We start from the raw sequence: 22639 nt of genomic DNA on the forward strand, positions 1-22639 counted from the left end.
AAAAGACAAAAGGCACTGTATCTGAATGCACGGAGCATTCGCAATAAGGTGGATGAATTAACAGCGTAAATAGCTGTAAATGGGTACAATACGATTGTGGCTGCAGGATGACCAACTGAATATCCAAGGGTACTCAATATTTAGGAGGAACCGACAAAAAGGGGAAGGAGATGGGGTGGAGTGATTAGTTGAAGATTAAATCAGTGCTGTAGTGAGAGAGGATATTGGCTCAGAGAATCTAGATGTAGAATCAGTCCAGGTGGAGCTATGAATTGACAAGGGGCCGGAAAACATCAGTGGGAGTTGTCTATCGGCCTCCAAACAGTAGTGGTAAGATAGGGGGGAGCATTAAACAGGAAATTAGAGATGCGTGTAACAAGGGTGCTACAGTAATCATGGGTGACTTTAATCTGCAAATGGATTCGGCAAATCAAATTAGTAACAATACTGTGGCGGATGAATTCTTGGAGTGTGGACGAAATGGCTTTTTAGACCAGTATGTCGAGGGAACAGGTTACCCTAGATTTGGTATTGTGTAATGAGAAGGGGTTAGTTAATAATCTTGTTGTGCGGGGTACTTTAGGGAAGAGTAATCATAACTTTTTGGAATTCTTTATTAGGATGTAAATTATAGAAAACCAATCTGAAACTCGGGTCTTAAATGTAAACAAAGGTAGGAAACGCTAACTGGCTAGGATAGATTGGGGAACTTCATTGAAAGGAATGACGGCGGATCGGCAATGGTTAATACTGAAGGCACAAATGTAGGCACCGCAACAATTATACATTCCTTTCTGACACAAAAACATAAAGACCCAACCATGGCTGACAAAATAAGTTAAGGACAGTATTAGATCCAAAGAGGAGTCCTATAAAGTTGCTTGAAAAAGTAGCAAGCCCAAGGATTGGGAGCAGTTCAGAATTCAGCAAAGGAGTACGTAGAAATTGACTAAGAGGGGAAAAATGGGAGTAAACTTGCGAGGAACATAAAAGCAGACTGCAGAAGTCTCTCTAAGTATGTAAAAAGAAAAAGATTAATGAAGACAAATGTAGGTCTCTTACAGCAGTAGAATTTATAATAGAGAACAAGGAAATGGATAAGCAAATGATTGAGCAATTCAACAACTACTTTAGTTCTGTATTCACAGAACAAGACACAAATAACTTCCTAGAAATGGTAAAGAACTAGTACAAAGAGGAGGAATTGAGGAAATTAGTATTTAGAAAAATAGTGCTGGACAAATTGATGGGACTGAAAGCTGATAAGTCCCCAGGTCCTAACAATCTGCATCCCAGGGCACTAAAGGAGGTGGCCATGGAAATAGTGGATTTGTTGGTTGTCATCTCCTGAAATTCTATAGATTCTGGAACAGTCCTGGCAGATTGGAGGGTGGTAAATGTAACCCCACTGTTTAAAAAGGGGAGGGAAAAAACAGGGAATTACATCAGAAATAACATCATAGAACCATAGAATCCCGAGAGTGAAGAAGAATCATAGAATTTACAGTGCAGGAGGCCATTCAGCCCATCGAGTCCACACCAGCCCTTGGAAAGAGCACCTTAATTAAGCCCGCGCCTCCACCCTATCCCTGTGACCCTACCTCACCATTTTTTGGACACTGAGAGCAATTTATCATGGCCAATCCACCTAACCTGCACATCTTTGGACTGTGGGAGGAAACCGGAGCACCCGGAGGAAACCCATGCATACACGGGGAGAAAGTGCAAACTCCACACAGGCAGTTACCTGAGGCCAAAATTGAACCCGGGTCTCTGGAGTTGTGAGACAGCAGTGCTAACCACTGTGCCACCGTGCATTCGGCCCATCGGGACTGCACCGACCCTCTGAAAGGTCACTCTACCTAAGCACACACTCACGTCCTATCCCCTTAACCCCACCTAACCGACACATCTTTGGACACTAAGGGGCAATTTAGTATGGCCAATCCACCTAACCTGCACATCTTTGGGCTATGGGAGGAAACCAGAGCACCCAGAGGAAACCCATGCAGACATGGGGAGAGAGTGCAAACTCTACACAAGGCCTGAATTGAACCCAGGTCCCTGGCGCTGTGAGACAGCAGTGCTAACCACTGTGCCATCTTGCCGCATCATCAGGAGTAGGGAAAATGCTAGAGTCTATTGTAAAGGATGTAGTAACAGGGCACTTAGAAAATATCAACGGGATTAGACAAAGTCAACATGGATTTATGAAAGGGAAATATAATGTTTGACAAACCTACTGGAGATTTTTGAGGATGTAACTCGTAGAATAGATAGACGTGAACCACTGGGTGGATTTTCAGAAAGCTTTTGATAAAATCCCACGTAAGAGGTTTCGTGTGCAAAATTATGATGGGGTAGGAGATTTAGAATTGGTTAGTAGATAGGAAACAGAGAGGGGGAAGTTTAAAAAAAATTTAAAATACACAATAAATTTTTTTCCAATGAAGAGGCAATTCAGCGTGGCCAATTCACCTGCCCTCACATAGAACATAGAACACTACAGCGCAGTACGGGCCCTTCGGCCCTCGATGTTGCGCCGACCTGTGAAACCATCACCCCCACATCTTTGGGTTGTGGGGGTGAGACCACGCAGACACGGGGAGAATGTGCAAACTCCACACGGATAGTGACCCAGTGCCAGGATCGAACCCGGGTCCTCGGTGGAGTGAGGCAACAGTGCTAACCACTGCACCACTGTTCCACTCCTAACAGAGAGGAGGAATAAATGTGTTTTTTTGGAGTGGCAGCTAGCGACTAGTGGAGTCCCGCAGGGATCAGTGCTTGGGCCCCAGGTATTCTTAATATATATGAAAAATTAGGATGAGGGAACCAAATGTAATATTTCCAGGTTTTCTGACACCACAAAACTTGATGGGAATGTGAGTGGTGAGGAGGATATTAAGTGACTTCGAGGTGATTTAGACAAGTTGAGTAAGTGGGCAAATACGTTGCAGATGCAGTATAACCTGGATAAATGTGAAGTTATCCACTTTGGATGGAGAAACAGGATGGCAGAATATTATTTAAATGGTGATATATTGGGAAATTAAGGGGCTGGTTTAGCTCACCAGGCTAAATCGCTGGCTTTTAAAGCAGACCAAGGCAGACCAGCAGCACGGTTCGATTCCCGTACCAGCCTCCCCGAACAGGCGCCGGAATGTGGCAACTAGGGGCTTTTCACAGTAACTTCATTGAAGCATACTCGTGACAATAAGCGATTTTCATTTTCAAATGTTGACACACAAAGGGACCTGGGAGTCCTTGTACACCAGTTGCTGAAAGCAAGCTTGCAGGATACAGCAAGCAGTATTGAAGGCAAATGGTACATTGGCCTTCAGTCCAAGAGGACTTGAGTACTGGAGCAAGGATGTCTTACTGCAGCTGTACAGGGGTACTTGGAGTATTGGTCGCCTTATCCAAGAAAGGGTATACTTGCTGCAATGAAGGTTCACCAGACTGATTCCTGGGATGGCGGGATTGCTGTTTGAGGAGAGATTGGGCCAACTGGGCCTGTGTTCACTGGAGTTTAAAAGAATGATAGGGGATCTCATTGAAATGTGTAAAATTCTGACAGGGTTGGCAGACTGGACTGGCTGGTGGCGGCCTAGAACAAGGAGTCCCAGTCTCAGGCTACGGTGTAGGCCATTTAGGACTGAGATGAGGAGAAATCTCTTCACTCGGAGGGTGGTGAACCTGTGGAATTCTCTACCACAGAAGGCTGTGGAGGCCAAATCACTGAATATATTTAAGAAGGAAAGATAGATTTCTAGACTTTAAAAGTGTCAAGTGGTATCGGAAGTGCGGGGGACTGTGGCATTGCAATAGATGATCAGCCACCAACATATTGAAGGGCAAAGCAGATTCGAAGGGCCATATGGCCTCCTCCTGCTCCCAGTTTTGATGTTCAAATGGAACTATGCCTGAATCTAGGTAGCTTTGGAAAATTAAAACCAACGTATCAGTTATCTGCTGAAACAGATAACCTAAGACCGTAGAATGAAGTCCATCAGGACCCGAGGATTTTTCAGCTCACAACTCAAACAATTTGCTCAGTACCACTTCCCTGGTGATTGGACTTTTCCCGAGTGCATCTTTCCCTTCCAATACCCGATTTACAGCTATTTCTCGGATGTTTCCTGTATCCTCTATAGTAAGGACCAATGCAAATCCAATTCATCTGCCATCTCCTTATTTTCATTACCAATTCCCTCAGACCAACGTTCACTTTGTTGACTCTTTTCTTATTTAAATATTTACAGAAACTGACAATCTGATTGAATATTTCTGGACAGCTTTCTCTCATACTGTAATTTTTACCTCCTGATTAATATTTTAGTTTTCTTTGCTGTTCCTTATATTCTATCCAGTGTCCTCAACTGCCACACACCTTTGCACAATTATATGTCTTTTCTTTAAGTTTGATAACGTTGTTAAATGTTTTAGTTCACCACAGACGGTGCGTCCTCCCCTTGGAATTCTTGGGCTGGATTCTCCGACCCCCCGCCGGGTTGGAGAATCACCGGGGGCGGCGTGAAACACGCTGCGCCAGTCGGCGGCCGCTCATAGCGCCCCCCCCCGCCGATTCGCCGACCCACGATGGGCTGAAGTCCCGCTCATTCTATGCAGGTCCCGCCGGTGTAAATTGGACTAGGTCACTTACCAGCGGGACCTGGCGGCACTGGCGGGCTCCAGGGTCCTGGGGGAGGGGGGGGGGGGTGCGGGGCGATCTGGCACCAGGGGGGTGCCCCCACGGTGGCCTGGCCCACGATCGTGGCCCACCGATCCCCGGGTGGGCCTGTGCCGTGGGGGCACTCTTTTCCTACGCGCCGGTCGTGTCAGTCTCCGCGATGGCCGGCACAAAGATGAACCCCCCTCCCATCGCATGCATGGGGATGACGTCAGCAGCCGCTGACGCTCCCGGGCATGTGCAGACCTGCGCCGGCCGGCGGAGTCCCTTCTGCTCCGGCTGGCGCAGCGCCAAAGGCCTTCCATGCCGGCTGGCAGGGCACAAACCACTCCGGCACCGGCCTAGCCCGAGGGTGCGGAGGATTCCGCACCTTTTGGGCGGCCCGACGCTGGAGTGGTTCACGCCACTCCGTCCCGCCGGGTCCTCCCGCCCCGCCGGGTAGGGGAGAATTTTACCCCTTTTTTTTGTTTGTCTGGATCTGTTCTGTGCATTCTGAAATATCCCTTTTAATGTCAGCCAGACCCTCTGTTGATCGATCCCTTCATTCATTTATCAGTTCACTCTAGCTACCTCCGCTTTCATGTCCTCATTAAAGTTTAAAATACTAGTCACAGACCCACTCTTCTCTCCCTGAAACTGAATGTAAAATTCAATCATGTTATGATTATGTATGTGTCAGTCTGTGTGTGTATATATATGGGTGAGTCTGTGTATGTGCGCTGTCAGTTTGTATGTGTCAGTCTATGTGCGCGCCGTCAGTCTGTATTTGTGTGTATATCAGTCTGTATATGTGTATTGTCAGTCTGTGCATATGTGAGTCTATGTGTGTTGCCAGTCTGTGTGTCATCAGTCGATGTGTGAGTCTGTGTGTGTGCACCGTCAGTTCTGTATGTGTGTGTATGAGTCTGTGTATGTGTCATTAGTCTGTGTGTATATATGAGTCTGCGTGTGTGTATATGCGAGTCTGTGTGTACATGTGAGTCTGCGTGTGTGTTGCGAGTCTGTTTATGTGTGCCGCAGTGTGTACGTGTTTCTGAGTGACTTTGTGTGTCTGTGTATGTATATCTCTGTCCGTGTGGATGTGTGTGGGTTTGTGTATTTTTTATCTGTGTGCCAGTACCAGTCTGTGAGTGAATGTCAATCTGTGTATGTGTGGGTGACAGTGAGTGCATGTGTACCAGTGTCAATCTGTCTGTTCATGTCAGAGTGTTTATGTGCTTGTCAGTGTGTGTGTCAGTGTGAGTGTGCGTGCCAGTGTCAATCTGTGTGTGTGCATGTCAGACTGTGTGTGCGTTTGTGTCAGAAAGTGTACTTGTGCATGTGTGTGTGTGCATGCCAGGGTGTTGCATGCCAGTGTGTATGCATGTATGCCAGTGTGGTTGCATTCCAGGGTGCATGCGTGCATGCCAGGTGTAAGTACGTGCCAGAGTGTGTGGATGTATGTCAGAGTGTGCAAGCAAGTCAAGAGTGTGCACGTGTGTGCCATAGCATGTGCATGTGTGTCAGTGTGTGCATACATGTGTGCCGGAACATTTAAGTGCAAGCATGTGTATGTGTGCCAGAATGTGTGGGTGCGTGCCAGAGTGCGTGCATGCCAGAGTGTGTGCGTGCGTGTCAGGGTATGTGTGTATGCATGCATGACAGAATGTCAGAGTGTGTCCATTCATATAAGAGTGTGCGTGCGTGCCAGTGTGTATGTGAGCATGTCAGTGTCCATGCAAGCCACAGTGTGTGCATGTGCCAGAGTGTGTTTGTGCCAGAGCATGTGTGCATGCATGCCAAGGGGTGCATGTGTGCTAGTGTGTGCGTTCATGCCAGAGTGTGTGCCTCCATGCCAGAATGTGTGCATGTGTGTCAGAGTGTGTGCTTGCATGCCAGAGTGCGTACGTGCATGCCTGTGTTAGTCTGAGCATGATTCTGTGTGATTTAGTCCAGTTCTTTCTTCCTTCTTGGTCATGTCTATTACCCAATAGGAGCTGCAGGCTCAGTGAAGACATTTCTGCTTTAGGGTGGGGAGAAGAGGTTTGTGCGTCATGAAGACCTGGTCGAGGAACCGATCGGGAGGTTAAATCCACAAATAACTAACAGCTGAAATCATGTGATGTCTATGACTGCATTCACCCCAAGCCACCTTAAAATGACTGGACTCGACACACAGTCTGTCTCTTTCAGATACACAGACAGAAAGAATCATAGATATTGCACTGGGCAGGGATCAGGAGCAGGGACCTGAGCTGATTTACCCCTCCCTCCCTAACCCAGGGGTCACTGGACAGGGATCAGGAGCAGGAGCCTGAGCTGATTCACCACCCCCCCTCCCCACCACGAAACACAGGGGTCACTGGACAGGAATCAGAAGTTACCCAGGCCGATACAATCCCCTCCCTAACTCAAGGCTCATTGACAGAGATCAGGAGCAAGAATGGATAAGGGGCTGGAATTAATGCGGAGAGTCTGGAGAAGCTGAGATCATACGCCCGGCAAGAGCAGGAAAGGTTAAGATGAGATTTAATTGAGGTACTGAAAATAAGGAAGGGTTGGGATTGAGTTAATGAGCAGTGAGATGTCGGGTTTCAGATGATCGGGTAAGGCACCAGAGTAGGCGGTGAGGAATACGTTTTAAATGCAGCGAGTTGTTGTGATCGAAAATGACTGTCGGAAAGGGTGGCAGAAGCAAAGGACAACTTTCAAAGTTGGAATTGGGTGAATACTGGAAGGGGAAACATTCCCTGGGACAATGGGGGAAAAAATAGGGAAGACTAACTAACTGAATAGCTCCGTCAAAAGGTCGGCAGGGGCAGGAAGGGCCTCTCCCTGTCTTGCGACATTTCCAAGATCACTGCACAAATTTCGAGAAATGTTTGGCAAGGTCCCCGGCCAGTGATGCAGACAGGAGGAGACTTCTAACATTCTTGATTGAAAGATGAGGTCTTTTATCAACGTTTACAGACCACAGCGATGACTGGAAGTGTCACAACATCACATTATCTGTCAGGACATCTGCTCTCAGTACAAAACTTCCAATAAGAAGATAGAACAGATGGAACAAAGAGTGGGGTTCAGACAAGTTGGGGGCAGGGGCAGTTATATATAGAATAGCAGATACCCGGGAGTGGGTTATAGTGTGGAATCTAATCGAGGGGTTCAGGGCAGTTTATATATAGAATAACAGATACCCGGGAGTGAGTTACAGGATGGAATCTAATCGAGGGGTTCGGAGTGATTTATATATAGATAGCAGATACCCGTGAGTGAATTACAGACTGGAATCTAATCGAGGGGCAGGGGTGGTTTTTTAAAAATTTAGAGTACCCAATTCATTTTTCCAATTCAGGGACAATTTAGCGAGGCCAATCCACCTACCCTGCACATCTTTGGGTTGTGGGGGCGAAACCCACGCAAACACGGGGAGAATGTGCAAACTCCACACGGTCAGTGAACCAGAGTCGGGATTGATCCTGGGACCTCGGTGCCATGAGGTAGCTGTGCTAACTGCTCCACCGTGCTGCTTCAGAATGGTTTATATATAGAATAGCAGATACCCGGGAGTGAGTTACGGACTGGAATCTAATCGAAAGGTTCAGTGTTGTTTATATTTAGAATTGCAGATACGTGAGAATGAGTTACACATTCTAACTTGGAATCTAACCAAGGGGTTCGGGGTGGTTTATATTTAGAATAACAGATACCCGGGAGCAAGTTCCAGACGGGAATCTAATCGAGGGGTTCAGTGTTGTTTATATTTACAATAACAGATACCCGGGGGTGAGTTACACACTGGAATCTAATTGAGGGGTTCTGAGTGGTTTATATATAGAATAAAAGATACCCGGGAGAGAGTTACAGACAGGAATCTAATTGAGGGGTTCAGTGTGGTTTATGTTTAGAATAACAGATACCTGGGAGTGAATAACAGACTGGAATCTAATCAAGGGGCTCGGGTCGGTTTATACATAGAATAATAGATACCCGGGAGTGAATTACCGACTGGAATTTAACCGAAGGGTTCAGAGGGTGATATATAATAACAAATTCTCAAGGGTGAGTCACAGACTGGAATCTAATCGAGGGTTTCAGGTTGGTTTATATATAGAATAACAGATACAGGAGAGTGAGTTACAGGGTGGAATCTTATCGAAGGGTTCAGGGTGGTTTATATATAGAATGACAGAATTCTGAGAGTTACAGACTGGTTTATATACTGAACGCCAGATACCTGGGAGTGATTTCAGACTGGAATTTAATTGTGGGTTTAGGGTGGTTTGTATAGAATAACAGATACCTGGCAGTGATTTATAGACTGAACCTAATCGAACGGTTCAGGGTGGATTATATTTAGAATAACAGATACCTGGGAGTGTGTTACAGACTGGAATCTAATCGGGGGGATGTGGGGTAGTTTATATATAGAATAACAGAATTCCAGTAGGTACTTGACTTAAATCTAATTGAGGGGCTTCAGGTGGTTCATATTTAGAATAAGATACCCGGGAGTGAGTTACAGACGGGAATCTAATTGGGGGGTTTATAAATAGAATATCAGGATTTTGGGAGTGGGTTCTTGACCCAAATCTAATTGAGGAGAGGGCAGCATGGTGGCGCAGTGGGTTAGCACTGCGGCCTCACGGCGCTGAGGTCCCAGGTTCGATCCCGGCTCTGGATCACTGTCTGTGTGGAGTTTGCACATTCTCCCCGTGTTTGCGTGAGTTTTGTCCCCACAACCCAAAAATGTGCAAGCTAGGTGGATTGGCCACTCTAAATTGCCCCTTAATTGGAAAAATGATTGGGTACACTAAATTAAAAAAAAAAAATCTAATTGAGGAGTTGATCCTGAGGTTTGGGTTACTCTGTATTTGAACATATACAAGTATATTTGTACATACATATACTGTATCTGTCCAAATTCAGCACGAGCTGAAACAGCATTTTAAAATTATGTTTTAGTATTAATTCTGGGCTTTTTTGACCCATTTCTCAATTTATAAAGCTCACAATCCCAAAACATTTAATCACTGCTTTCCTAAACTGTTGCGCCTCCTGCAAACATTTGTCTCCTGGATGCTGACCCCCCCTGCCTGTTGTACCATTTAACCCTGCATTGTCTCCTCATTCCTTTCTGTAAAATGTGTTACTGCAACAGTGTTCTGCATTGAACGTCATCTGCCCTAGATCTGCCCATTCCACCAGATATCCGTGTCATCTTCTGGTTTTCCCACATCTTCCTCATTGTTTAATTCCACTTTCACATTTGGCAAGCGATTAAGAATTCTGCTTTGCTTCTCAAGTCCAAATCCTTCTCGAGAACAGTGTTCTTCCTGCTGAGCACTGGGGAAATACACTAATATACCTCCCTCCAATCTGAAAAACAGCCCAACACAACTCTCTGCTCGCTCTATCCCTTAACCAGTATTGCATTCTTCCTTCTCGACTTCCTTTTTTATTCCACAGGCTTCACCATGTCCCTTGGGGGAGAGAGGATCGACACCCGGCCAAGGAATAACTACCGTCCATGGGGGTAATTTATGATTGATGTTTCTTTCTTCCTTGCGGTGAATTTGGCATCAAGCAGGTCTCGAGCTTCAGACCAATGTGGTGTTGGGGCAACAAGAGGAGAAAGTCTTGGTACCTATTGTATTGCCACAGATGGCATGGCTTGGTGTAGCCATGGCAAATGAATCGCCTTTGCCCTTGGGGATATTTCCTGACTACAATGTCTTTATTCCACGAGGTGCAGTTGGTGTATCACAGCCTCAGGTCATGTGGTGTCAGTGTGGGGGGGGGGGAAAGAGTACAGAGGATCGGTCCCTACAGTATTCCCACAGGTGATTGACTCACTGTACCCATGGCGAATGGATCACCTTTGGCCTTGGGATAATTTCTGACTCAAACGTCTTTATTCTGAGGTAAAGGTGGCATCTCATAGGTCACAGGGTGTCAGCAGGGGGCAAGAGTAGAAAGGATTGGTCCCTACAATATTCCCGCAGATGGATTGACTCGCTGTACCCAAGGCAAATGAACCGTCTTTTCTCTTCGGAATAATTCCTGACTAAAACGTCTTTATTCCATGAGGTGAAGTTGGTGTCTTGTAGATCTCGGCTTCAGACCAATGTCGTGTTGAGGCAGCAAGATCAGAAAGTCTTGGTCCCTGTTGTACTCTCACAGGTGGATTAACTCACTGTACCCATGCCCCTGGTGATAATTCCTGACTAAAATGTCTTTATTCCATGAGCAATGGCGTCCTGCAGGCCTCAGGTCAAGTATTATTGGCGGGGCAGCAAGAGAATTGGTCCCTACGACTTCCTCCTGGGACAACGGATTCTCGGTATCCGTGATGAATGATTCATATTTTCTCCTGGGGATAATTCCTGACTAATTTTTAAAATTCCATTTGGTGTTTCACAGGCCATTTACTTTTGGCAACCAGAAAGTGGAGAGAGTATTGATCTCTACAATATTTCCTCGGAAAGGCAGGAGAGGATGTGGGGGTAGTGGGTCAACTCGCTGTGAGTTTGGTGAAAGATCGCCTTTGTCCCTGGGGATAATTCATGTCAGGAAATGTCTATATTCCATTCAGGTGACATTGGCATCTCACAGGTCACGTGGCATCAGTAGGTGGCATAGGTAGAGAGAATTGGTCCGTACGGCATTCCTGCAGGTGGATTGACTGTACCCATGGCGAATGAATCACATTTGTCCATGAGGTTAGTTCCTGATCAAAACGTTTTTATTCCATAATGTGTCTCACAGGCCACAGGGTGTCAGTATGGGTCAACGGTAGAGGGTGTTGGCCCCGACAATAACATCCTGGGATGGCTGATTCTTGGTTGGCGTGGCACATGGGCGGCTTTTATCCCCAGGGCCGATTCCTGTCAATACGTTCTTTGTTTGTTGAGGTGAAATTGGTGTCTCGCAGGCCTCAGGCTTGAAATCATGTGGGGTCATGGGGACTAAAGTTGGCTTTTTCAAGGGGGGAGGTTGTTGGAGTTCCCATGGCCATTGGGAGAGCCTATCCTCATGGGCAGGGGCTGTGGTGAGTGTTGGCATTGCACTTGCCCCCAAAAAGACGGGGAGGGGGTTGATCCTCACCCATATTGGTTCCTTTGTCCCACCATCATCTTCAGCCGCCGCCATTTTGAGAGCAGTTGACAGTTGCGCGCGCAGCCTAAAAGGGAGTTCAGGCCGGGCTGTCGGCAGGCGCGCAGCCGCAGACACCCTACCGCCCTCCCTCCCTACAGGAGTACAGTACGCAGGCGCAACAAAGGCGCCCGCCGGTCCCCACGTCGACCCAGGGCCAACGCGCAGGCGCGATGCCCGGCATGCTGCCGGCGAAGGGAATGCGAGTCGGGGAAAAGAGAGATGCCGCCTCGCCATTGGCTGGAGCTGGGGGGGTCGACGTGAGGCGGAAGAGTGGGTTGATTGGCCTGGAGCCAGATCAGCTGATCGGAAGCGGAAGTAGCAGAGGAAATAAAGGGGAGGAAGAGCCAGAGGATAGAAGGTGAGAAAATGTCTTTCACACAAATCCTTCTAATTTTATAACAGTCATAACCTTAACTTCCGTTTAATCAAATTTAATCTCATAATTTAACCTTGCAATCAGAAATAGAGACTTTATTCCCCCCAATAACTTTATTATTTCTGTAATCCCCATAGAGACTATAATATCCACAATATCTTCATTACAGTAATGATCCTCAGACTGTAATATCCACAATATATTAATCATTACAGTAACAATCCCCACAGACTGATATTCACAATATCTTCATTGCAGTAAAAATCCCTGCAGACTGTAATATCCACAATATGTTCACCATTACAGTAGCAATCCTCACAGAGACTAATATCCACAATATAGTCATCATTGCAGTAACAATCATCACAGAGACTTTAATATCCACAATATATTCACTATTACAGTTATAATCCTCAGACTACAATATCCACAATATATTCATCATTACAGTAACAATCCCCACAGACTGTATCATAGAATCATAGAATTTACAGTGCGGAAGGAGGCCCATTCAGCCTATTGAATCTGCACCGGCTCTTGGAAAGAGCACCCTACTTAAGTCCATGCCTCTACCCTATCCCCGTAACCCAGTACCCCATCTAACTTTTTTGGACACTAAGGACAATTTCAGCATGACCAATCCACCTATCCTGCACATCTTTGGACTGTGGGAGGAAACCGGAGTACCTGGAGGAAACCCACGCAGACACGGGGAGAATGTGCAGACTCCACACACAAAGTGACCCAAGCTGGGAATCAAACCTGGGATCCTGGACCTTTGTAGCAACTGTGCTAATCACTGTTACCGTGCCACCTGTAATATCCACAGCATATTCTTCATTATAGTAACAATCCTCACAGGGACAGTAATATTACAATATATTCATTACGTAACAATCCTCACAGAGACTGTAATATCCATAATATATTCATCATTACGGCGACAATCATTACGGTGACAATCCTCAGAGGCTGTAATATTCACAATATTTTCATTATTATAGTAACAATCCCCAGACTCCAATATCCACAATATTTTCAACATGAGAGCAACAATCCCCACAGACTGTAACATCCACAATATATTCATCATTACAGTAACAATCCTCAGAGACTGCAATATCCACAATATATTCATGACAGTAACAATCCCCACAGATACGCTAGTATCGACAATATATTCATTATTACAGTAACAATCCACACACAGACACTGTGATATCCACAAAATATTCATCATTACAGTAACAATCCCCGCAGAGTGACTGTAATACCCACGGTACATTCATCATTGTAGTAACAATCCCCAGAGACACAATAATATCCACAATATATTCATCATAACATTAACAATCCTCATAGATAGACTGCAATTGTCACAATACATTTTTTATTACAATACCAATCCCCTCTGAGAGACTCTATATCCACAATTTGATTTTCATTACATTTACAATCACTCCAGAGACTGCAATATCCATAATATGATCATTACAGTAACAATTCCCACAGAGAGACTGTAATATACACAATATCATCATTACAGTAACAATTCCCACAGAGACTATAATATCCACAATATGACCATCATTACAGTAACAATCCCCAAAGAGAGACTGTAATATGCACAATATGATCATCATTACAGTAACAATCCTCACAGAGAGACTGTAATATTCCAGTCTATTAGGAATGGTATGGGAGGAGTGGAGGTAGCAGTGTGGAAGGGGAGTGAGATGCTGTTTATATTAATAGATATAATTGAGTGTTATTCCTAAGCTTTGTGATATTTATTAGCATGTACCCTCCTACGGTGTGTCAGTTATCTCATTCCTCTATCTCTAGTACCTCAATGTCGGTCCCAATGGATATTTAACAGCATGTAGCCTCCCATGCAACAATCACGTACCTTTTTGTCTCACCTCTCGACCCTCATTGTCCGTCCCTGTATATATTTATGTGTTTGTACCCTCCCATGTATGACTATGGCTATTACTTTACCTTTAGCCAGGTTCGATTCCGGCTTGGGTCACTGTCTGTGCGGAGTCTGCACATCCTCCCCGTGTGTGCTTGGGTTTCCTCCGGGTGCTCTGGTTTCCTCCCACAGTCCAAAGATGTGCAGGTTAGGTGGATTGGACATGATAAATTGCCCTTAGTGTCCAAAATTGCCCTTAGTGTTGGGTGGGGTTACTTGGTTATGGGGATAGGGTGGAGGTGTTGACCTTGGGTAGGGTGCTCTTTCCAAGAGCCGGTGCAGACTCGATGGGCCAAATGGCCTCCTTCTGCACTGTATGTTCTATGTTCTACGAATGTTGGTCCTTACATATAATTATTAGCATGTACCTTCCAATTCAGTGTCTGTGAATGTTTCTCTATCTGAAGTCTCTCAATGCCGGTCCTGTCAGATATTTATCAGCATGCACCAGTGCAGTGAATAATTTCTCATGTTTCTCTCACTAGTCCCTCAGTGCGGACCGCTATGGATAACGAGAATGAGCAAAATGCTAGTCCCGTGAGTGGTAGTGGCAGCAGCAATGGCACAAGCGGAAACCCCCGACCTCAGGTGTCGCAGATGTCACTGTACGAGCGCCAAGCTGTGCAGGTAAGAGCCGGATAGATCAACACCTCAGCTGTGACGGATAGAGTAATTGTGGGCTAGGAGAATCTCGCTGCTGGACGTACAACATTGCCTGACCTTCGGCCCCAAAGGGCCACAGAGCACCAAATACAGCTCGGGCAGGTGCTCCCCATTCCCCCCCCTGGTGTGTGTCCCCAATATCCCAGTCTCTCACTGTTGGTGTGTGCCCGAATGTCCCCCTGCACCCCCTCACTGCTGGTGTGTGCCCCTCACGTGCTCTCTCTCTGCTGGTATGTGTTGCGCCCTCACTCTCACTGCTGGTGTGTGCCCCAATGTCCCATCCCTCTCACTGCTGGTGTGTGTCCCCCAGTTTCCCCTCTCTGCCGGTATGTGTTTCGCCCTCATTCTCCCTGCTGGTGTGTGCCCCGTCCCCTCTCTCTCTGTTGGTGTGTGTCCCTGTCCCCCGCTCCCTGCTGGTGTATGCCTCCCTCTCTCTGCTGCTGTGTGTTCCCCAGTCTCCCTCTCTATCCGCTGGTGTGTGTCCCCATCCCCCTCTCTCTCTCTACTGGTGTGTGTCCCAATCCCCCCCCCCCCCCTCTCTCTCTCTCTCTCTGCTGGTGTGTGTCCCCGTCCCCCCTCTCTTTGCTGGTGTTTGTCTCCGTCCTCTCGCTCTCTGCTGGTGTGTGTCCCCATCCCCCCTCTCTCTCTCTCTCTCTGCTGGTGTGTGTCCCCATCCCCCTCTCTCTCTGCTGGTGTTTGTCTCCGTCCCCTCTCTCTGCTGGTGTGTGTCCCTGTCGCCCTCTCTCTCTGCTGGTGTTTGTCCCCCATCCCCCCTCTCTCTGCTGGTGTGTGCCCCCAGCCCCCCCCCCTCTCTCTCTCTGCTGGTGTGTGTCCCCATCCCCTCTCTCTCTGCTGGTGTGTGTCCCCATCCCCCCCCCCTCTCTCTCTCCTGGTGTGTGTCCCCATCCCCATCCCCCCCCCCCCCCCCCCTCTCTCTCTCCTGGTGTGTGTCCCCATCTCCTCTCTCTCTCTCTGCTGGTGTGTGTCCCCATCCCCTCTCTCTCTGCTGGTTTGTGACCCATCCCCCTCTCTCTCCCTCCCCCTCTCACTCTGCTGGTGTGTGTCCCCATCCCCCCCTCTCTCTGCTGGTGTGTGTCCCCATCCCCTCTCTCTCTCTCTGGTGTGTGTCCCCCATCCCCCTCTCTCTCTGCTGGTGTGTGTCCCCATCCCCTCTCTCTCTCTCTCTGTGTTGTGTCCCCCCCATCCCCCTCTCTCTCTGCTGGTGTGTGTCCCCATCCCCTCTCTCTCTCTCTCTCTGGTGTGTGTCTCCGTCCCCTCTCTCTGCTGGTGTGTGTCCCTGTCGCCCTCTCTCTCTGCTGGTGTTTGTCCCAATCTCCCCTCTCTCTCTGCTGGTGTTTGTCCCAATCTCCCCTCTCTCTCTGCTGGTGTTTGTCCCAATCTCCCCTCTCTCTCTGCTGGTGTTTGTCCCAATCTCCCCTCTCTCTCTGCTGGTGTTTGTCCCAATCTCCCCTCTCTCTCTGCTGGTGTTTGTCCCGTTCCCTCGCTCTCTGCTGGTATGTGTCCCCATCCCCTCTCTCTCTGCTGGTGTGTGTCCCCATACCCCTCTCTCTCCCTCCCCCTCTCTCTCTGCTGGTGTGTGTCCCCATACCCCTCTCTCTCCCTCCCCCTCTCTCTCTGCTGGTGTGTGTCCCCATCCACCCCTCTCTCTGCTGGTGTGTGTCCCCATACCCCTCTCTCTCCCTCCCCCTCTCTCTCTGCTGGTGTGTGTCCCCATACCCCTCTCTCTCCCTCCCCCTCTCTCTCTGCTGGTGTGTGTCCCCATCCACCCCTCTCTCTGCTGGTGTGTCCCCCCATCCCCTCCCTCTCTCTGGTGTGTGTCCCCATCCCCTCTCTCTGCTGGTGTGTCCCCCCATCCCCTCCCTCTCTCTGGTGTGTGTCCCCATCCCCTCTATCTGCTGGTGTGTGTCCCTGTCGCCCTCTCTCTCTGCTGGTGTTTGTCCCAATCTCCCCTCTCTCTCTGCTGGTGTTTGTCCCAATCTCCCCTCTCTCTCTGCTGGTGTTTGTCCCGTTCCCTCTCTCTCTGCTGGTGTTTGTCCCGTTCCCTTGCTCTCTGCTGGTGTTTGTCCCGCTCCCTCTCTCTCTGATGGTGTTTGCCCCGTCCCCCCTCTTTCCACCGGTGTGTGTCCCCGTCCTCTCTCCCTCTCTCTCTGCTGGTGTGTGTCCCCATCCCCTCTCTCTCTGCTGGTGTGTGTCCCCATCTCTCTCTCTGTTGGTGTGTGTCCCCATCCTCTCTCTCTCTACTGGTGTGTGTCCCCATCTTTCCCCCCCCCCTCTCTCTCTCTGCTGGTGTGTGTCCCCATTCCCCCCCCCCCCTCTCTCTCTCTGCTGGTGTGTGTCCCCATTCCCCCCCCTCTCTCTCTCTGCTGGTATGTGTCCCCATCCCCTCGCTCTCTGCTGGTGTGTGTCCCCATCCCCCTCTCTCTCCCTCCCCCTCTCTCTCTCTGCTGGTGTGTGTCCCCATCCACCCCTCTCTCTGCTGGTGTCCCCCCCCCATCCCCTCCCTCTCTCTGGTGTGTGTCCCCATCCCCCTCTCTCTCTGCTGGTGTGTTTCCCCATCCCCCTCTCTCTCTGCTGGTGTGTGTCCCCATCCCCTCTCTCTCTCTCTCTCTGGTGTGTGTCCCCATCCCCCCTCTCTCTCTCTCTCTCTGGTGTGTGTCCCCATCCCCCTCTCTCTCTGCTGGTGTGTGTCCCCATCCCCCTCTCTCTCTGCTGGTGTGTGTCCCCATCCCCCTCTCTCTCTGCTGGTGTGTTTCCCCATCCCCCTCTCTCTCTGCTGGTGTGTGTCCCCATCCCCCTCTCTCTCTGCTGGTGTGTGTCCCCATCCCCCCTCTCTCTGCTGGTGTGTCCCCCCATCCCCCTCTCTCTTTGATGGTGCCCCCCCCCCCCCCCGTTCCCCTCACTTGCTGGTGGTAAGTGTCCCCGCCTCCCCCCCACGTTCCCCCCTCTCTCTCTGATGGTGTGTCCCCCCCCATCCCCCTGCTGCTCTGCTGGAGCGTGTCCCATCCCCCACCCTCCCGCTGGTGTGTCTCCATCCCTTTCTAGCTCTACTAGTGTTTGTCCTCCATTCCCCCCTCTGTCTGGTAATGTGTCCCCTCCCATCTCTCTCTCTGCTGGTGTGTTCCCTATCTCTCTCTCTGCTGGTGTGTTCCCCCATCTCTCTCTCTCTCTCTCTGCTGGTGTGTTCCCCATCTCTCTCTCTCTCTGCTGGTGTGTTCCCCATCTCTCTCTGCTGGTGTGTTCCCCATCTCTCTCTCTCTCTGCTGGTGTGCTCCCCATCTCTCTCTCTCTCTGCTGGTGTGTGTCCCCCATCTCCCTCTCTCGCTGTTGGTGGGTGCTCCCCATTCATCTCTCTCTCTCTGCTGGTGTGTTCCCCCATCTCCCTCTCTCGCTGTTGGTGGGTGCCCCCCATTCCTCTCTCTCTCTGCTGGTGTGTTCCCCCATCTCCCTCTCTCGCTGTTGGTGGGTGCCCCCCATTCCTCTCTCTCTCTGCTGGTGTGTTCCCCCATCTCCCTCTCTCGCTGTTGGTGGGTGCCCCCCATCTCCCTCTCTCTCTGCTGGTGTGTCCCCCCCATTCCTCTCCCTCTCTCTCTGCTGGTGGGTGCCCCCCATTCCTCTCCCTCTCTCTCCGCTGGTGGGTGCCCCATCTCCCTCTCTGTTGGTGGGTGCTCTCCATTCCCCTCTCTCTCTGCTGGTGTGTTCCCCCATCTGCCTCTCTGTTGGTGGGTGCTCTCCATTCCTCTCTCTCTCTGCTGGTGTGTTCCCCCATCTCCCTCTCTGTTGGTGGGTGCTCCCCATTCATCTCTCTCTCTCTGCTGGTGTGTCCCCCCATCTCCCTCTCTCGCTGTTGGTGGGTGCCCCCCATCTCCCTCTCTCGCTGTTGGTGGGTGCCCCCCATCTCCCTCTCTCGCTGTTGGTGGGTGCCCCCCATCTCCCTCTCTCTCTGCTGGTGTGTCCCCCCATCTCCCTCTCTCGCTGTTGGTGGGTGCCCCCCATTCCTCTCCCTCTCTCTCTCTCTGCTGGTGGGTGCCCCATCTCCCTCTCTGTTGGTGGGTGCTCTCCATTCCTCTCTCTCTCTGCTGGTGTGTTCCCCCATCTCCCTCTCTGTTGATGCGTGCTCTCCATTCCTCTCTCTCTCTCTGCTGGTGTGTGTCCCCATCTCCCTCTCTCTCTGCTGGTGTGTTCCCCCATCTCCCTCTCTCGCTGCTGGTGTGTCCCCCCATCTCCATCTCTCGCTATTGGTGGGTGCCCCCCATTCCTCTCTCTCTCTCTCTCTCTGCTGGTGGGTGCCCCCCATTCCCCTCTCTCTGCTGGTGTGTCCCCCCATCTCCATCTCTCGCTATTGGTGGGTGCCCCCCATTCCTCTCTCTCTCTCTCTCTCTGCTGGTGGGTGCCCCCCATTCCCCTCTCTCTGCTGGTGTGTTCCCCCATCTCCCTCTCTCTCTCTCTCTCTCTGCCTACCCCCCTGTTTCTCACTCTGTGCTGGATTTCTCTCATTCTCCTTCTGTTCCTTTTTCCCTCACCCACAGGCTCTGCAGGCATTACAGAGACAGCCGAATGCCGCTGCCCAGTATCTCCAGCAGATGTACGCGGTCCAGCACCAGCACATGATGCTCCAACAGCACCTGAACACTGCGCAGCTTCAGAGTCTAGCTGCGGTCCAGCAGGTGAGTGGCAGTGAAAGCGGCTGGTGGAATATCAGACAGGTGGAGCATGTTGGGTTTGGGTAGATGTGGCAGGGTCAAGAGCAGGGTTAGAGGGGCTAGGGCCATGGGGGAGGGGGGGGGGGGGGATCAGTCTGAGCCACACCCAGTTCTTAGAGTCACAAAATAGTCACAGCACAGAATGAGGCCATTCACCCCATTGTGCGTGAAGCCTCTCCGAATGAGGAATTATTTTCCGAGAATGGCCCATTCCTTCTGGAATTCCTCGATTTAACCAGCCTCCTCCACACTCTCAGACAGTACATCCCAGAGCCCAGCTCCCAGGGGAATTCCTCGATTTAACCAGCTTCCTCCACACTCTCAGACAGTACGTCCCAGAGCCCAGCTCCCAGGGGAATTCCTCAATTTAACCAGCCTCCTCCACACTCTCAGACAGTACATCCCAGAGCCCAGCTCCCAGGGGAATTCCTCGATTTAACCAGCCTCCTCCACGCTCTCAGACAGTACATCCCAGAGCCCAGCTCCTAGGGGAATTCCTCGATTTAACCAGCCTCCTCCCCACTCTCAGACAGTACATCCCAGAGTCCAGCTCCTAGGGGAATTCCTCGATTTAACCAGCCTCCTCCACACTCTCAGACAGTACATCCCAGAGCCCAGCTCCTAGGGGAATTCCTCGATTTAACCAGCCTCCTCCCCACTCTCAGACAGTACATCCCAGAGTCCAGCTCCTAGGGGAATTCCTCGATTTAACCAGCCTCCTCCACACTCTCAGACAGTACATCCCAGAGCGCAGCACGCTGGGGGACCCCCAACGCCACCGAGCACTGGGGTGGCAAACCCAGTGGCCCCAGGCTCTTTGCCTATGAGCAAAGATGGCTACTCGAGTCCTCGCAGAAGCCCTCCCGCCTAGTTCACATTTTTCAAAAAGAGTATTAATCGGCGTCAGCGTGAGCTTTTGCTGGGGAGGCCGCTGAATGGCAGGAGGCTGTTGGATGTGGGGCTTCCCCCATTAATTGTATGAAAATAGGGCTTAAGTGGTGATAATTGGTTCTTGCCACGCTACGCCGAGATCCCGATTTTGCCTACGGGAGCGGGCCGGTTTCATTGCAAACTGTTTGGCGCCTGGCTCAGTTCTCGTTTTCTGCCTCTCCTGCTATTCACCGGCCTCGTTGCGCTCTCGCTCGAGCGGAGAATTCCGCCCAGAGGGTCACAGCACAGGAAAGGCCCTCCGGTCCATCGCATCTGTGCCGCTCAAAACAATTCTAATCCCATTTCCCAGCTCTTGACTCATAGCCTTGTATGCCGCTGCATCGCAAGTGCACATCGAAATACTTCTTACAGTTATGAGGAGTCAGCCTTTCAGGCAGCGAGTTCCAAAATCCCACTACCCTCTGGGTGAAAAGGATTTCCTCACATCCCCTCCAAGCCTCCTGCCCCTAACTCTATGCCCTCTGGGCATTGACCCATCACCAAGGGGAAAAGTTGCTTCCTGTCTACTCTTATCTTATCCTCGTAATTTGATACCTCTCAATCATGTCCTCCCTCAGTCTCCTCTGCTCCAGGGAAATCAATACAAGTCTATCTAATGTCTCTTCCTAACTGAAACTCTCCAGCCCAGGCAACATCCTGCTAAATCTCCTCTGCACCCTTTCCAGAGCTATCACATCCCTCCTATAATGTGTATGCCAGAACTGCACACAATACTCTAGCTGTGGCCGAACCAACATTTTATACAGTTCCAGCATAACCCCACTGCTCTTAAACTCTATGCCTCGGCTAAGAAAGGTGTATACCAGAAGCCTTCTTTTTTTTATATAAATTTAGAGTACCCAATTATTTTTTTTCCAATTAAGGGTCAATTTAGCGTGGCCAATCCACCTACCCTGGACACCTTTGGGTTGTGGGGGCGAAACCCACACAAACACGGGGAGAATGTGCAAACTCCACACGGACAGTGGCCCAGAGCCAGGATCGAACCTGGGACCTCGGTGCCGTGACGCAGCAGTGCTAACCACTGTGCCGCCGTGCTGTCCCTGAAGCCTTTTTTTAAAAACAAATAAATGTTTTATTGAGGTATTTTCTTTGGCATTTTAACAGCAACAAAATCAACAATATACACAACAAGATAAATATATACATAGTACAAATTCCGCCACCCTCTCCCGCAGGTCTTGCCATTACTTACCCCCCTAACCTAACCCCCCTCCCCCCTTTTCTGCTGACGATTAGTTCTCTGCGAGGAAGTTGACGAATGGTTGCCACCTCCGGGCGAACCCCAGCTGAGACCCTCTCATGGCGAACTTAATTTTCTCCAGGCAGCTGAAGCCTGCCATGTCTGAAAGCCAGGTCTCTGATTTCGGGGGCTTTGAGTCCCTCCACGCCAGCAATATACACGTAGATGGGGAGGCACGGGAAAACAAAGAGAAACCTTGGGAAGACCGTCATTTTTACCGACTGCACCCCCTCCCCCCCACCCCCCCCCGAAGCCTTCTTAACCACTGTTTCCACCTGCTCTGCTACCTTAAGGGACCAGTATACATGAACACCAAGGTCCCTCTGATCCTTCGTAACAGAAGCTCCTCACCTCTGGAACCACTCTCATGAATCCTGTCCACATTCTCTCCAATGCCCTCATTACCTTCTTCCTCTAGTGCAGCACCCAGAACATGTCATGAGAATCCAGCGGGGACTGAACTGGTGTCTCATACGGTCTAGCATAACCTCCTTGGTCTTGTACTCGATGCCGCTATTAATAAAGATGTGGAAATGCCGGCGTTGGACTGGGGTGGGCACAGTAAGAAGTCTTGCAACACCAGGTTAAAGTCCAACAGGTTTGCTTTGAATCACTAGCTTTCAGAGCACAGCTCCTTCCTCAGGTGAATGAAGAGGTGGATTCCAGAAACACATATATAGACAAAGTCAGTGATGCAAGATGATACTTTGAATGCGAGTCTTTGCAGGTAATTAACAGGTCTTTACAGGTCCACAGACGGAGCAACTGGAGAGAGAGATAATCACAGGTTAAAGAGGTGTGAATTGTCTCAAGCCAGGACAGTTGGTAGGATTTTGCAAGCCCAGGCCAGATGGTGGGGGGGGGGGGGGGGGGGGGGGGT

At 49.7% G+C, this 22639-nt stretch overlaps 1 protein-coding gene across 1 annotated transcript in view; it reads left to right on the forward strand.

The window, feature by feature from the left end:
* The first annotated feature begins 11994 nt into the window (after window positions 1-11994).
* LOC119951035 (polyhomeotic-like protein 1) overlaps window positions 11995-22639 on the forward strand; it is a 20825-nt gene continuing 10180 nt past the window's right edge. Inside the window, exons 1-3 of the mRNA XM_038774069.1 lie at window positions 11995-12188; window positions 14667-14808; window positions 19392-19529. Coding sequence (XP_038629997.1) covers window positions 12001-12188; window positions 14667-14808; window positions 19392-19529 — 468 coding nt within the window. The 5' untranslated portion in view covers window positions 11995-12000. The remainder of the gene's footprint in view (window positions 12189-14666; window positions 14809-19391; window positions 19530-22639) is intronic.

Source organism: Scyliorhinus canicula, chromosome 16, assembly GCF_902713615.1.
Source record: "Scyliorhinus canicula chromosome 16, sScyCan1.1, whole genome shotgun sequence".
Taxonomy (NCBI): domain Eukaryota; kingdom Metazoa; phylum Chordata; class Chondrichthyes; order Carcharhiniformes; family Scyliorhinidae; genus Scyliorhinus; species Scyliorhinus canicula.